The 13,607-nt window shown below is 35.9% G+C and overlaps 1 protein-coding gene across 1 annotated transcript in view; it reads left to right on the top strand.

Moving 5' to 3' along the window:
* LOC107288945 (dedicator of cytokinesis protein 1) overlaps window positions 1-13,607 on the top strand; it is a gene marked incomplete in the record, with an annotated part of 165,275 nt that overhangs the window by 138,230 nt on the left and 13,438 nt on the right. Inside the window, 2 exon segments of the mRNA XM_015817621.1 lie at window positions 4,735-4,891; window positions 10,420-10,565. Of these exon segments, the coding sequence (XP_015673107.1) occupies window positions 4,735-4,891; window positions 10,420-10,565 (303 nt within the window).

Here is a 13,607-nt window from a genome sequence, read left to right on the forward strand (position 1 = left end):
TTAGAGCTTTCAGTCTTTGGCTAAAATATATTGCAAAGCTATTAGGGTATAATTTTTCCTCCCTGTAGAGAGACAGCTATTCCATGTAAGGAAAAGCATCATTACTCTGGTGCTTTGAGACCATTCTACTGATGGATGTCATTTGGCTAGGGAAAGGATTCCTCCTTCCTCTTTCTTAAATCTGGTTTGAAGAGACAAGAAATCTTCCAAAGCCAGTTTGTAGTTTATGCACACAGCACTAGAGGGAAAGATGAAAGTGAAAGAAGTCTTGCTGTGCTATCAGAAACCTGTTCACCTAGTATCGATTATAGTCCTTAGTTTTTATTAGAGTTTTAGTGGAGTCCCTTGATTAGAGCTCAACTTCAAATGACTGCATGGACATGGATATGAGTTTTTCTTGACAACAGTTCTTAAATTCAGATTTTCATTATATAACAGCAATTTGTTAGGTCTTAGCTAGTCTAGAACAGTGTTCTCTGTTCATGCTAATTAGTATGAAAGGCTTTATTTATTAAAAGATTTATATGGCCATCCATCATAAGCAATTGTGGGCAGCATACAACAACCGTAAAACAAATAAATAAAACAAATGTTTGTTACTTTATCTCTATATGCTTAAATTTGAAAACAGCTGTATTACATTTACAGCTGGTGTGGGTTTACATATCTGGAGGTAGTATGATAGTACTGAACTAGTCAGTTCTGAACTAGAGAGATAAAAAATGAATTTCCCATTTAGCCATTCAATTCAAATAGCTCATTATTGACACCTCATAATTTTTCAATCAAAAATTGCTGTGGAGATAAAATAGTGTATAATTCAAGTGTGTGGAGGTGTGTGTAAGTTATTCTAAGCTTTTTGATCACATCTTTGCTAACAAATTTGGTTTTCATTCTTCGTTCTTCGTGGTATTCTTTTTGCTAATAGCTTCTTGTCTATAATTTCATTTGTCCCTCTTCATTGCCTTATTTTAAAATCAATGCAAAGAAATTATTGTGAGTGTATGAATAATATAATTTTTATGAAATATTGTAGACATTGATAGTTATATTTGTATAACCTCATAAACATGACAAATTGTAGGCATCATTCAGTTTACCCTCACCTTTCTTTTCAAGCTACAGATATGTGAAAATTATTCATTACCCTTATGTAGTTGTTGCATTCACACTTATATCATAGTGATGATGTATTTTTCAATAGAGAGTTATTTCCCACAATGTTACAGAAACTATATTGTAACTGATTCACCTATTGCCTGGACTTCTTTGTTAAATTTAGAAATATTGTTATATAGTGACTTTATAGAGAAAACTGTACTTATTTCTGGTTTAGCACAATTCCAGAATAGTTTCATTAGTTTGTCCCTGAAAATCTCATTCCTTCTGAATATTTATATGCATAAGCACACATTCTATTTATATATATGTATATATATATATTTCTCCTAAATTTTTGGATTGCTAACAAAGAATTAAGGGGGACTAGGATAGCTATTTCGAGCTGATTAGCTCTCATCAGCCAGCCATACCCTTCTGAGATTCGAGCCTGGGCTGCTTGCATGTTAGGCAGCTGTGTTGACCCTAAGCCACAGGCTCTTTCTCACTTTGTCAGCTGTATCAGGAAGAGAAGAGACCAGGGGAGGAGATTTATCTTGAGTGTTTTTTGATGCACCCTATCAGTTAGTCTCACCCTTCTGGGATTCGAACCTGGGCAGCTTGCATGTTAGGCAGCTGTATTAACCTTTAGGCCACAGGTTCCTCCTCACTCTTGTCAGTAGAGGCCAGGGAGGATATATAACTATGTGCTGGGTGGAACACCCGGTCTATCAAATGTAAAGCAATCTGTTCTGCGTTTCACTCCAGTCTAAGAGCATCTTTTGCAGGCAGACGTCACCACTGTGAACACTGTAAATTCAAAATTTTGTGGCTGAATTTACAGTGTTCACAGTAGTGACATCTGCCTGCAAAAGATGCTCCTAGACTGGAGTGAAACACAGAACAGATTGCTTTACATTTGATAGACCGGGTGTTCCACCCAACACATATACACAAGCACACACACACACACACACACACACACACACAAGTTCCTTCGCTGTGAGGCTCTCAGAGTCATTGAGAGTTGGGCAGCATACAAGTTTAATAAATTACTATTATTATCCAATTAAATAGTGCTGACTTATTCACAATAGTTAAAAATGGTTACATTCAATAAAATTAATAAAGCAGTTAAAAGAAAAAAATCACAGTCAAAGCATAGTCAAAATAACAGGTAAAATGCCCAGGGGAAAGGTATCAAGCCGTTTGACAGCTGGTGCTGGCTGTCAAACCAGCTTTTACGCAAAACAGGCGTAAAAACAATAAAATTTTATATTGGAAAATAAATAAATAAATAAAAAAAAAAAAATAACAGGTAAAATAATTATTAAAATTATACATACTATATATTTCTTACTTTAAAAGGCCTGAATTTTTTAACAAAAGAACTGCCAAAGGCTATTAAGGAGGCTGCTGGTCCAATCTCCCTTTCCCATTTTCCTACTGACTATGGTAGCCTCAGGTATTGATACAGAGGATAGCTACACAATCAAAACCTAGGGCACATGTAGAATGATAGGGATATAAGCATTCTGTAAAGTATCTTGAACCTAAATTTTTAAGACTTTAAATGTAACTCCCAAGGCTTTGGACTGCGCTCAGAAACAAATGGGTAATCTAGTCATTTTTTACAGGGCTAACATGATAGCATCTTGCTATTTTTGCTGTTGCATTGTAGAGTTACAACAGATTCAGCACTCTTGCAAGCTCTTAAGGCTAATACTCACAATTTACAATGAACATAATAACTCTTTAGAAATCCCAGTACAGGTACTGTTCACAGAAGCTAAAACTATTTGACAAGGTTAATATCTCTTGTCAAATATAGGTTGAGTTCCCATATTGCACAATATGTAGCTTACTTGTTCAGAGTTTAACATATTATATGAATCCAATAATTGTGCACATGTATTTATTTATTTTATTTATTTATATTTGGATTTATACCCCGCCCTTCTCCTCGCGGAGAAATTGTAATATTTTATTAAACAAACTATGGTTTAATATGAGCTATGAATGAAACTAATGATCGGATATTTAAAAAAGGCCACGAATGTGCATTTCAAAAAGCCCAAACATAAACACCCACCCACAAAATACATATTATAATTTAACTGGGAAATTGAAAATAATTCTGGTATTCCAGATCTTAAAAACTTCATAAAATCTGTCTCTTTTGATTAGTTTTGTTGAAAACAAATGATGTTCCCTAGCTTGATCTTCATCAAATAAAAGATAGCAGTGTCAAACCCATGTATTTCAAAGTCAAGAGAAACAGTTCCCTGTTTATAGTAGCCATTTTATACTATGCATTCTTCATGTATTGTGCATATTTAAGTCATCATCTGACTGTTTCAACTGTTCTGATGATGCCTGTGTTTGATCAGCCTCAAGTGATTCCTAGCTTGATATCTCCTGAGGTTGACATTCCTTAGTTCAGCTGAAACAGCTTCTTCAGATTCAGAGTCATCTGAATACTAGATCATGACAATTCTGTATTAACTGGATAGGGCTGCAATTTTACAATATACTGAGGCAACTTTTGATTTTTAATCCAGATACTGCTAAAGTTTTTGAGAAGGGTGCAAGTAAATAAATGTATTTAACTACCACTGTGATGGATTGCATCTTTTTGCTGTAAAAAAAGATTGGAGTTTTAATTATATAACTTATGGTATAAAAACACATCTATATACCTAGTAGCTTTCTGTATTTTGTTGAAAAATAATCACAAAAGCCTGCATAAGCATAGAGGTTTAGGGACAGTGGATGTACAATACAATGTTCTGAAATGGGGTTTGGAGGCAAGGGGGATAAATAACTTCCTGGAAGTGATAACACTGATTTCTGAGTCCTCCCAGTTCAATGTATCTTGACTTTCAGTAACAGAAAAAAAGATCTGTATCACTATTTCATTTTAAGAAACATTACAAATTATAAGTCCATTTCCATTGTATATGAGTCACTATCTAACTCTTATTAAAAGCTCTATAGTTTCCCTAATATTGATAATTCAGTACAATCTGTATTAGGTCCCATCAGTAACTAAAAATACTAGTCAACATTATGTGGTTTAGTAGTCTGAATGAGAAAACTCAACATTAAGATGTTGATGATTGTAGCATAAAGATTAGAATCATTATAGAAATATTTTCATATTTATTTATCTTTTAATCTGTTAGTTGTATAGAACATTTTATTATCCAAAAAACTAGGGAAAATCTATCATAGTATCTTTGGTAAAGGACACACCAAGGTCCTTTTATTAATGCTATTTTATTAATTCAACGGAGTAATTCTGCCTTCAGACAAAAACATTTTTCTATCATTATGACATTATGATGTATACATTGGAACACACTCATCACAAAGTCGACAGCTCATAAATTCATGTTTTCTCTCTTATATCCAACAGCTATGCTGTAAGATCAAATTAGTTTTTATTGTATTTCATGGCAAATGTAGTAGATAATTTGGCCTACTAGATATTGCTGAATTACAATTCTATCAGCCATCATGACCAGTAGTAAGTGATGCTAAGAACTATAGTTCAGCAGTATGTTGTAGTGTAAAATATAGTTAGTGTAAAATATACATCAAATTGGTCTAACATTCTCTTTTTTCCCCAATCAGATCAGCCCATTGAGACCACAAAGACCAAAGAGCCAAGTTATTAATGTTATGGGAAGTGAAAAACGGTTATCTGTTTCCCCGTTGCCTCCACCAATCACTCCAAGTATTCCTCCACCAATCACTCCAAGAACCAAGCTTTCTTTCAGCTTACAGCCCAGTAAGTTTAAAAAAAATTATGTCTAGATGTATTGTTTTAATAAACAAATGTATAGAATATGTCCATCAAGGGCACACTCATATTGACTTTGGATGGGAAAGAAATAATTGATTCATGCATACATAATAACATATTTAGGTGTATATCTGATATGGGTTTTGTTATTAATGTGATTTGCATTTCAGCATTACATCTGATGTCTTTGAGTCAGCATAAATGCTATTTTTATTTGCTTTTTGTCTTCAGACAGATTAAAAAAGACACCTCTGGAGGAAGACAAATAAGAAATCCAACTGAACATAGAGCCTTTATCAATGGTTAGCTTGTGACTATGAGGGCAATGAAACCTAATTATTTCTCTGTGCTTATTCCATCCATGGATAACCAGCTGTGACCAGGTTTTGGATAGGAAAGGAGCACTGGAATCCTTGCAGGATCCTTATGAGAATCATTCTACACACTGTCAAGTTTAGTTGCTTAGAATCACTTGGAGTTGGACTCTGATGGTAAAAATCCTATTCTGTAGAGAGTTTGAGCCAGTTAATCTTGAGCATGTGAACTGGAATATGATTGGCATGATGTTTTATCACTTGCATTTTAGATCCAGGTTTCTCCTGGTTGGTTAGTTAAGGCCTGCTGGAAGCTGATATGTAGCAGAATCCAAGCAGTAGCAAATCTCTCTTTACAAAAGGACATGCTCTGCTTTCCTTAAAGGAGGTGGTGGTCCATTTCCTCCTCAAAGTGGATTCAAAAGTACTGAATAATTTCAGTCTGATCTCCATAGTGGAAGGCTATGGATGAAACATATCATCTAGATTTATTCCAGTCAGCTTCAGACCAGGTTACAGCACTGAACTTTTGTAGATGCCCTTTAGTGGACTTAAGGCAGGGGCTAATATAACTGTTCTAGCCTCTGGGAGTGGTCATCTGTTTTCATAGGATTAAGTATCATCAGTATTGTATATCTCTGCCCAGTATTGTATATCTCTGCCCAAGTTCTTTCCCAGTGCCTGGAGGTTGTGCAGTTCTCGATGGGAAAGAAGCTTCAATTGAATCCTAACAAGACTGAGGGGTATGAGTTTTAGTACCCTAGATCTGCAGACCCTTTACTGTTAATTATGGCTGGATAATATTTCCCCATTTAGAGTTGGTATGCAATTTGGGAGTTTTCCCAGGCTCATGGCTGGGAAGCAAATGGTAGCTGTAGCCAAGGGGGATTTTGCATAAATCCCTCTTGTGTGCCAGATTTATCCATTCCTGGTTTGGGTGTTATCACTCACAATCATTCATGTTTTAAATACTTCACAGTTGTTTTGTTACAATACACTCTACATAGAGCTACCCTTGAAATGCATTTGGAACTTCACCTTCACCACCTTCAAAAATTCAGGAGGGCATGAAGTTGGGGTGCACCATATATACCCACATAAAGGTAAAGGTTTCCCCTTTAGAGTCATGTCGACTCTAGGGGGCGGTGTTCATCTCCGTTTCTTAGCCGAGGGAGCCAGCATTTCAATGGTCATGTGGTCAGCATGATTGTATGCCAAGACGCATGGAACATTGTTACCTTCCTACTGAAATGATACCTATTTATCTACTCACATTTGCATGCTTTCAAACAGCTAGATGGGCAAGATCTGGAGCAACTAATGGGAGCTCACCCTGTTGCGGAGCAATTGAGTCTCAAAGCTGGGCTGTCAGCTTTCCAGCTGACAAGCTTAGTGTCTAACTGCTGAGCCATCATGCCCTCCACACCCACATAATACTACAGCTAAAAGAGCTTTTGTGGGCAATTCAAAGTGCTAGTTGTGAGCTTTAAAACTACATGGCATGGTTACTCCCATCTCCAGTAACTTTTTCTCATTCAACTATATCTGTCAGGGTGGGTATGCTCCAGTTCCCTTTTGTGAAGCAATGTCGCTTGTCAAAACTTTGTCAAGGCGCTTGTCCTATAAAATAGCTTTGTGCTGAGATTCAGATGGCCCTGAACATTTGGCTATTGTTCCAGGGACTCTGGTGGGGATGTTAGTGGAGCCCTGTATGTATGTTTGGTTGTATGCTTTAGAGAATTTTTAAGGGTACTTTGTCTATATTTTTGATTGGTTGTTTTTTGGCTAGCTGCCCAAATATATTTTGCTTAATGTAAATCAATAAATATACTTATTAGGGAGGAAGAAGGAATATGTGAGAAAATGAGCCTATTGCAAGTTCCTGATCTATCCAACTGTATCTAAAAAAAGGGCAAATAAATTGTAGCCTAAGAGCCTGATTTTAGGTAACCTTATTTTATGCAAATGGGAGGAGTTTAAATAGAGAAATAGAAGGAAGGGGGAAAAGTCCTTTCCAAGTGATCAGTTTTGATTTTTAACGAAGAAAAAAGTGAGAATAGCAAAAATAAACAGAGTGAATTAAGGCGGGAAATCTTCAATAGGTGATTACTTCTGACAAGAGCAATCTGTTCCCTGGAAGGCAACTCAGTAGAGAAGATGGAGGGGATGCGAAGGAGGAGAGAGGAATGTACGGATCTGGGGGAAAAAAAAGGAGGAGATTGTAGCAAAAGTTACAGTAGAAATACATAGGTAAAATAGATTTTATCCACTTTTTCCTAGTACTAGCCGTTACCAGGATTTAATCATTAAAACTTACTTGTACAGAAATACAAATTTCCTTTCTCTTCCCAGAAATTAGGGAAGATAATTTGACCACTGTAAAGCAGTAAAACAAGTTCTTAGAAATTTAGTAATTAGTATATACAATTTCTTAAATAAATTAACATTTACTAAGTAGATTGATAGTCTGTTGAAATATTAAACAGTATCATTCCTTTTTAATAAACAGAAGCACCAACAAACATAATTCTAAACTGTTGAATGAGATATAAAGAATATAGCTTAATATTGGTATACTTTTTTATCTAAAGGCATCTGAATATTGTACTTCACCTATAGTGTGTTTTTGCTCCTTTTCTGATGTGAAGATTTTAGGATTTCTCTTGTACCCATAAGGGCTCTCTTCTTTTATTAATAAGCAAGAACAAAGGAGCTAAGTCATGGCAGTTTCATTATTGAGCTATATGAACACAAAAAATAAGCCCAGTTGCAGGACTATTTTGAGCATGTGAAAATTCCTTCAGTTGCAATGGAAAGGAAGGAAGGAAGGAAGAAAGAAAAAGAAAGAAAGAAAGAAAGAAAGAAAGAAAGAAAGAAAGAAAGAAAGAAAGAAAGAAAGAAAGAAAGAAAAAAGGTTAAAGAATAAAATACATGTCAGGAAGATTAGAAAATTAGTTTTAAAATTGTCCCATTTGGGGAAAAATGATAGTGTATATTGCCTTGGGTCAACTGGAGATTGTATGCCAACAGTATATGGAACTTAATTCCAAGTTGGTTGAAACAATAAAAGTCACTGTTGCCTTATTCAGTATTGCAAAGCAGACTACAATTTCCAGAATCCCCTGGCAACACAGACCAAGCTGAGATAAATTGTTGGCTTATTAGATATGGAATCCACTTCTAGGTACCTTTGGAACCAGTTAGGCATGCTTTCCTCATCTGAGGACTGAGATTTCATCTCTTTGGCAGGCTTTAATGGGCTGTCTACTTCTCACAATCAGTTCCTGTCTTTTAATACTGCAGAAAAGCAGTTGTCTGCAAGAGTAAGCTTTAAAAGGTTTGAGATGGATGTATTTTATGTGCATGAAACTAAAGTCTGATGTGCTGCTTCTCGATGATGTAGGTCCCCAACACAAACTCAGGAAGTTTTATTTACTACTTTTCTGAGGTAGAAAATAAAAATGAAATAGAAGTCAGGTGAAATACATTTTTCCCTTTAACTACATATATCTGATTCCTTTTCCAAGAAGTTCATGGCAGGATATGTGATTCTTTCCTATCCCCATTTCTTTCCCCTAAGTACCTTGTGAGGTACAATAAAAGACAGACTGAAAAATATAATTTGAAGTTGGATTTTTAACATTTTTAGGAACCTGTTTACTAGAACCTGTATTGCACATTTCATATTGTATGTAACAGAATGTTGCCTTATTTGGAATTAAAGGTTTTAACAAACTTCTGGAAATTTTAAAAGAGATCCTAAATAGAATATATCTGAAATGGTATTGCAATCTATTCATGTTCCTCTTGATATCTGTAGCTGTGCAATTCAGGTAGTCCTGAAATCACAAGAGTTTGTTTAGTGCCCATTCAAAGTTACAACGGCAGTAAAAAAAATGGCTTATGACTGTTTTTCACACTTATAATCATTGCAGCTTCCCCAGGGTAATATGATCAAAATTTAGCTGCTTGGCAGTACTGAGTAAATACTACCAACGTCATAGGGTCCCAGTGTACTAGTGAAAAACGTTGGAAGACTGTTCGTTACAGTTACCTCTTCGAGCTAAGTGAATTATTAACACAATGATTGAATTGACGTCACTAAGTGAATTGTTGACACCGTTCTTTCTAACATTTTACCTCGTTTTGAGTGAATCGTTGACAAAACGAATCCCGTCAATTTTGGTTGTAAATTGAAGTCTACTTGTAGCTATTTACCTCATTTGACATTACAGTAATTTTCTAACATTTTAGGAAAATTATATAGTTATACATTTAATTCTTTAAATTGTTTGTGGGAAGAGTGTATTCAATTTTGTCCTTTAAAATTGTGTTTATCCTAGGGAAAAAATTAAAATGCTGAATCATTTATAATCAAGTAACTAAGGAATAATAGGCAAAAAAGTGTAAGAAATAGTTTAGTGGACTGTTTCCTCATAGTAGTGTTAGCATTTATAGACCATTTTTCATACATCATCCAAGATTCAATAATTAATATTGCAAATGAAAATCTAGAAATTCCCATCTCAGATGATGCATTTTTGTTATTGAATGATCATTTGCAGTATAGATGCTCCTAATTTTTCCACCTGATGAAATACAAATATTAACCAGCTCTGTCAAAGAAGGAGCAACTTCAACTTTGATTAAGAATGCTTTGTTGGCGAGGGGGCAAAGATTAATAATGGCTACCTCTGCAGTATCAAATATCATTTAAGGAAAACTGATTAGTCTCCCAGCTGTGTGATCATTCCACAGGAGTCTTGACATTTCTGGTTATTATGGATGTGGTAAAGCAACCATAACAAATATTATAGCAAGTACACTGCTTATTTCTGTTGAATTTAACCTTGAATTTATGTATGAAGGGACCTTTCAACTTCACATGTTTCTGGCCCCCACCAATTATAATGCTCATCCTCCCAGCATGTCTAAAGCATTCATACTTGTCACAATCAAGGACATACTTGAGTTCTGAGGAAAAAAAGGTAGCAACTTGATTAGCAATTATATATTATGATAAAAACATTCTTTCTTTATGATATTGGATGTTTCTTGTTGCTACTCTTTCATTTTTCAAATAAGAAATGTTGGGAGGACTTTATGAAACTAAAAAAAGTTTCTTTTTATTTCATAATATTATAGATTAGCTGTGAATGTGAATAAGCTGCTGAGAATTACATGCATCCTTATTTTCAGATTCTGAACTAAATGGCATGAATAATTTGGAAATGATGGACATTCCTCCACCATTACCTCTGAAAGGCAGCATGGCAGACTACGGAAATGTCATGGAGAGCCATGAATCTATTAGCCCTGCCACTTCCCCCCCTGTACCTCAAAGGGTAAGTAACGTTGCTAGAAGTAAGTCTACATAACATTTATTGGCTTCATGAAATATTACTTTTATAGAGTAATACATGAAAACAAATTAAAGATCAATCTTAAGGCCAGCAATTGTATCATATATCTTGTTTTTAGAACATGCAATTTTGTCAAAATAATTGAGTGAAAATATTGCTGTTTGTAATTAGAAGCTATTCATTATATTCTGAGATATATGCACAGTTAACATTTTTTTCACATTAGAGCAAAACGTGCAAACAAGCTGAATTGTCGGCCTCAAAATATTTTGATGGTAAAATTATTATATCTGACAGATAATAAAACATGATAAATATGGGTAATATCAGTATACTAATACAGTGGAGAACAGGGTATATGGGTGTTCCCTATGCCCATTTGTCAACAAAATGGAGCTTGTAGAACTGCTATTATCCATCTTTCTTTACTCCTGAAGCTTCCAGAGTGCCTGAAAATATTGTGAGATGATTTGTAGCAACGTAAGGAAATGCCATCTGGAAAGAATTGCGAGGAAAATTATTTCACAATACAAAATCCAGAGTGCCTCCATTAATTTAGCTGCTGGAAAGAGACTTGGCACCCAAAGCATCCACTTCTCTTTCTTCTAGCAGGAGCAAGGAGAGAATAGGGCTCCTGTGCGTCTAGTTGCATGAATCTATAGAGACTGGAGAGTTGACAACAAAAGACCAACTTCTCCCACTTCTTCTTTCCCGGAAGGGAACTTGATTTTTTTTTTTTTAGTGCTGGGGTAAAAAGTATCGAGATCTACTTCCCCTCCAGATTCTGCTATAACTCAGCTCAGCAAGAGAAATGGGACAAATGGCTTTTTGATCCCATAGAAGTGTTGAAGACTATGTCAGGAGCCATTACTTAAACAAATAAGGGGTTTTATTGTGGATACTGTGATACCTATGCTAATAAAGTAGTGCAATCTAATATTATATTTATTTATTCAATTTGTATAGCTGCCCATCTGAAACCAATGATTCTGGGGGGCAAACAATCATAAAAAAATAACTACAAATAGCAGCCAATCTATCTGGGTCAACCTAACCAGGAAAGTGAGGTCTTCACACATTCAGGACCACAGGCCAGGTACCTAGTCAGGTCTTCAAGCCTTATGAAAGGCCAACAGGGTCAGGACCATCCTAATCTCTGGAGGGAAAATGCAATTAATCCCAGAGAATGAATCATGACTGAATAGATGTAGATGTAGATAATCTGCTACATCCAGGGCCTTTTGAATCTATTGTGCAACCACTTTCTGTACAAACGTCCCTAAAATGGAAAGGTTGGAAACTGGGCGAAAGTTTTCTTGATTACATGATGGCCCTTGGAGGGGTGCACCAAACCACCTTAAGTGCCAGTGGAGCCACCCCTACTCAAAGAGGAATTAACCTCCACCCAGACCCAAACATGTATTCACTTCCTGGCAGCCTTGGCCAGCCAAGAGGGGCATGGATCCAAAATGGAAATGACCAGACTAACAGCTACAAGAACCCTATCCTCAGGTTCAGCAGGCTCGAACTCCTCCCATATAATATGCAAGACTCAGCCTCTGTAACCACAATTGGCCCTGAATGAAGGCTAGAGTTCAACATACTGTGAAAGTATTCTTTACAAAACCAGTATGTTCAGAAAAGTACAGGGAATATAAAAAATCAAGTTTTAACTTACTTAATGTTCCTCTCTCTCAAGTCTCTTTCCCTCACTTTCTGTGTGTACTTTATTATGGCTTCTAGTTCTCTTCCTTATCTCAATTATTATACGAGAACATCTGTGAGTGTCCAGCATTTGAATCTTCATACACAGTCTTTCCTTCTGCTCTGTAAAACATGAATATATGCCTTCTGGTTGAACTACAGATCCTCTGAATGTTGGGTAAAAATCAGGACATAATTCTTCTCTCATTCTGCTTCCTCTGTCACATATCTTCATTCACAAGACTCTGCCATGTATCTATTCATATCCAATTTCTGCCATCGCATTTGTCCTGAGGCTTATATTATGTTGGGAAATAATCAGAAGATTTCAGGATATGTGCTTCTGATTTTTTTTCATAACAAAGATAGGAAAATTGTTTAATTTTGCCTTCAAGTCAAAAGGCTAATTATGCAGCATCCAGCCAGTTTAAATAAATAAATTGTTTTTTAGATCTGTCTCTCACAGGTTTTGCTGTAGAAGTTTGGAATGCAGTAAGACAGTATTTAATTTGTAGCCTTCTCCCTCCAATGTTTTAGTTAAATAATTTTCTGCCAAAGTAAAGTTGCTGGTTTTGACTGTGTCCAAACTGTTCCTTGCATAGTTATTTATCCTCCTCCCCCTTTGTGGTTCTATTGTATATTCTGACCAGCTCAAGGTTGACTCAACCTTCCATTCTTCCAAGGTTGGTAAAATGTGGTCTCAGACTGTTAGGAGCAATATGCTGACTCTGTAAACCACTAGGGCTGTAAAGCACTGTGAAGCGGTATATAAATCTAAGTGCTATTGCTATCACTATTCTGTGCTGTTTAACATCTACATGAACGTAATGGGGGAGATCATGTGGAGCTTTGAAATGGACACACCAGAATAATGCTGACATATAAATTCAAGACTCTTAAGTTGTGCCAGCAAGATACGATTTGAAAAAGATGCAGTTGGAATATAAGATCAATGTAAGGAATGGATTGACTATGCTTACCTTATGCAAGGTAAGGAGATATGGGCTGTAATAAGAGATATTGTGCAAGCAAGGACATGAGAAATATTCCCTGTATTTTGAAGAGGGAAAAATCCAAATGACTTTTAGAACAAATTATGATGATAACCGTAGAAAGCTAGAAGATGAAAGCCCTGGTTAAGAAGAAAGACACATGCTTTCTAATGTCAAGCAAAATAGAGAGGGTAAGATACTTCAGTTAAGAATATCAACAAGTAAAGAAGATAGATGATGATGATGATGATGGAAGGAGGAGGAGGAGGAGGAGGAGGAGGAGGAGGAGGAGGAGGAGGAGAAGGAGAAGGAGAAGGAGAAGGAGAAG

This window comes from Protobothrops mucrosquamatus, unplaced genomic scaffold (assembly GCF_001527695.2).
Source record: "Protobothrops mucrosquamatus isolate PMUCROS unplaced genomic scaffold, P.Mucros_1.0 scaffold_128, whole genome shotgun sequence".
Lineage (NCBI taxonomy): Eukaryota > Metazoa > Chordata > Lepidosauria > Squamata > Viperidae > Protobothrops > Protobothrops mucrosquamatus.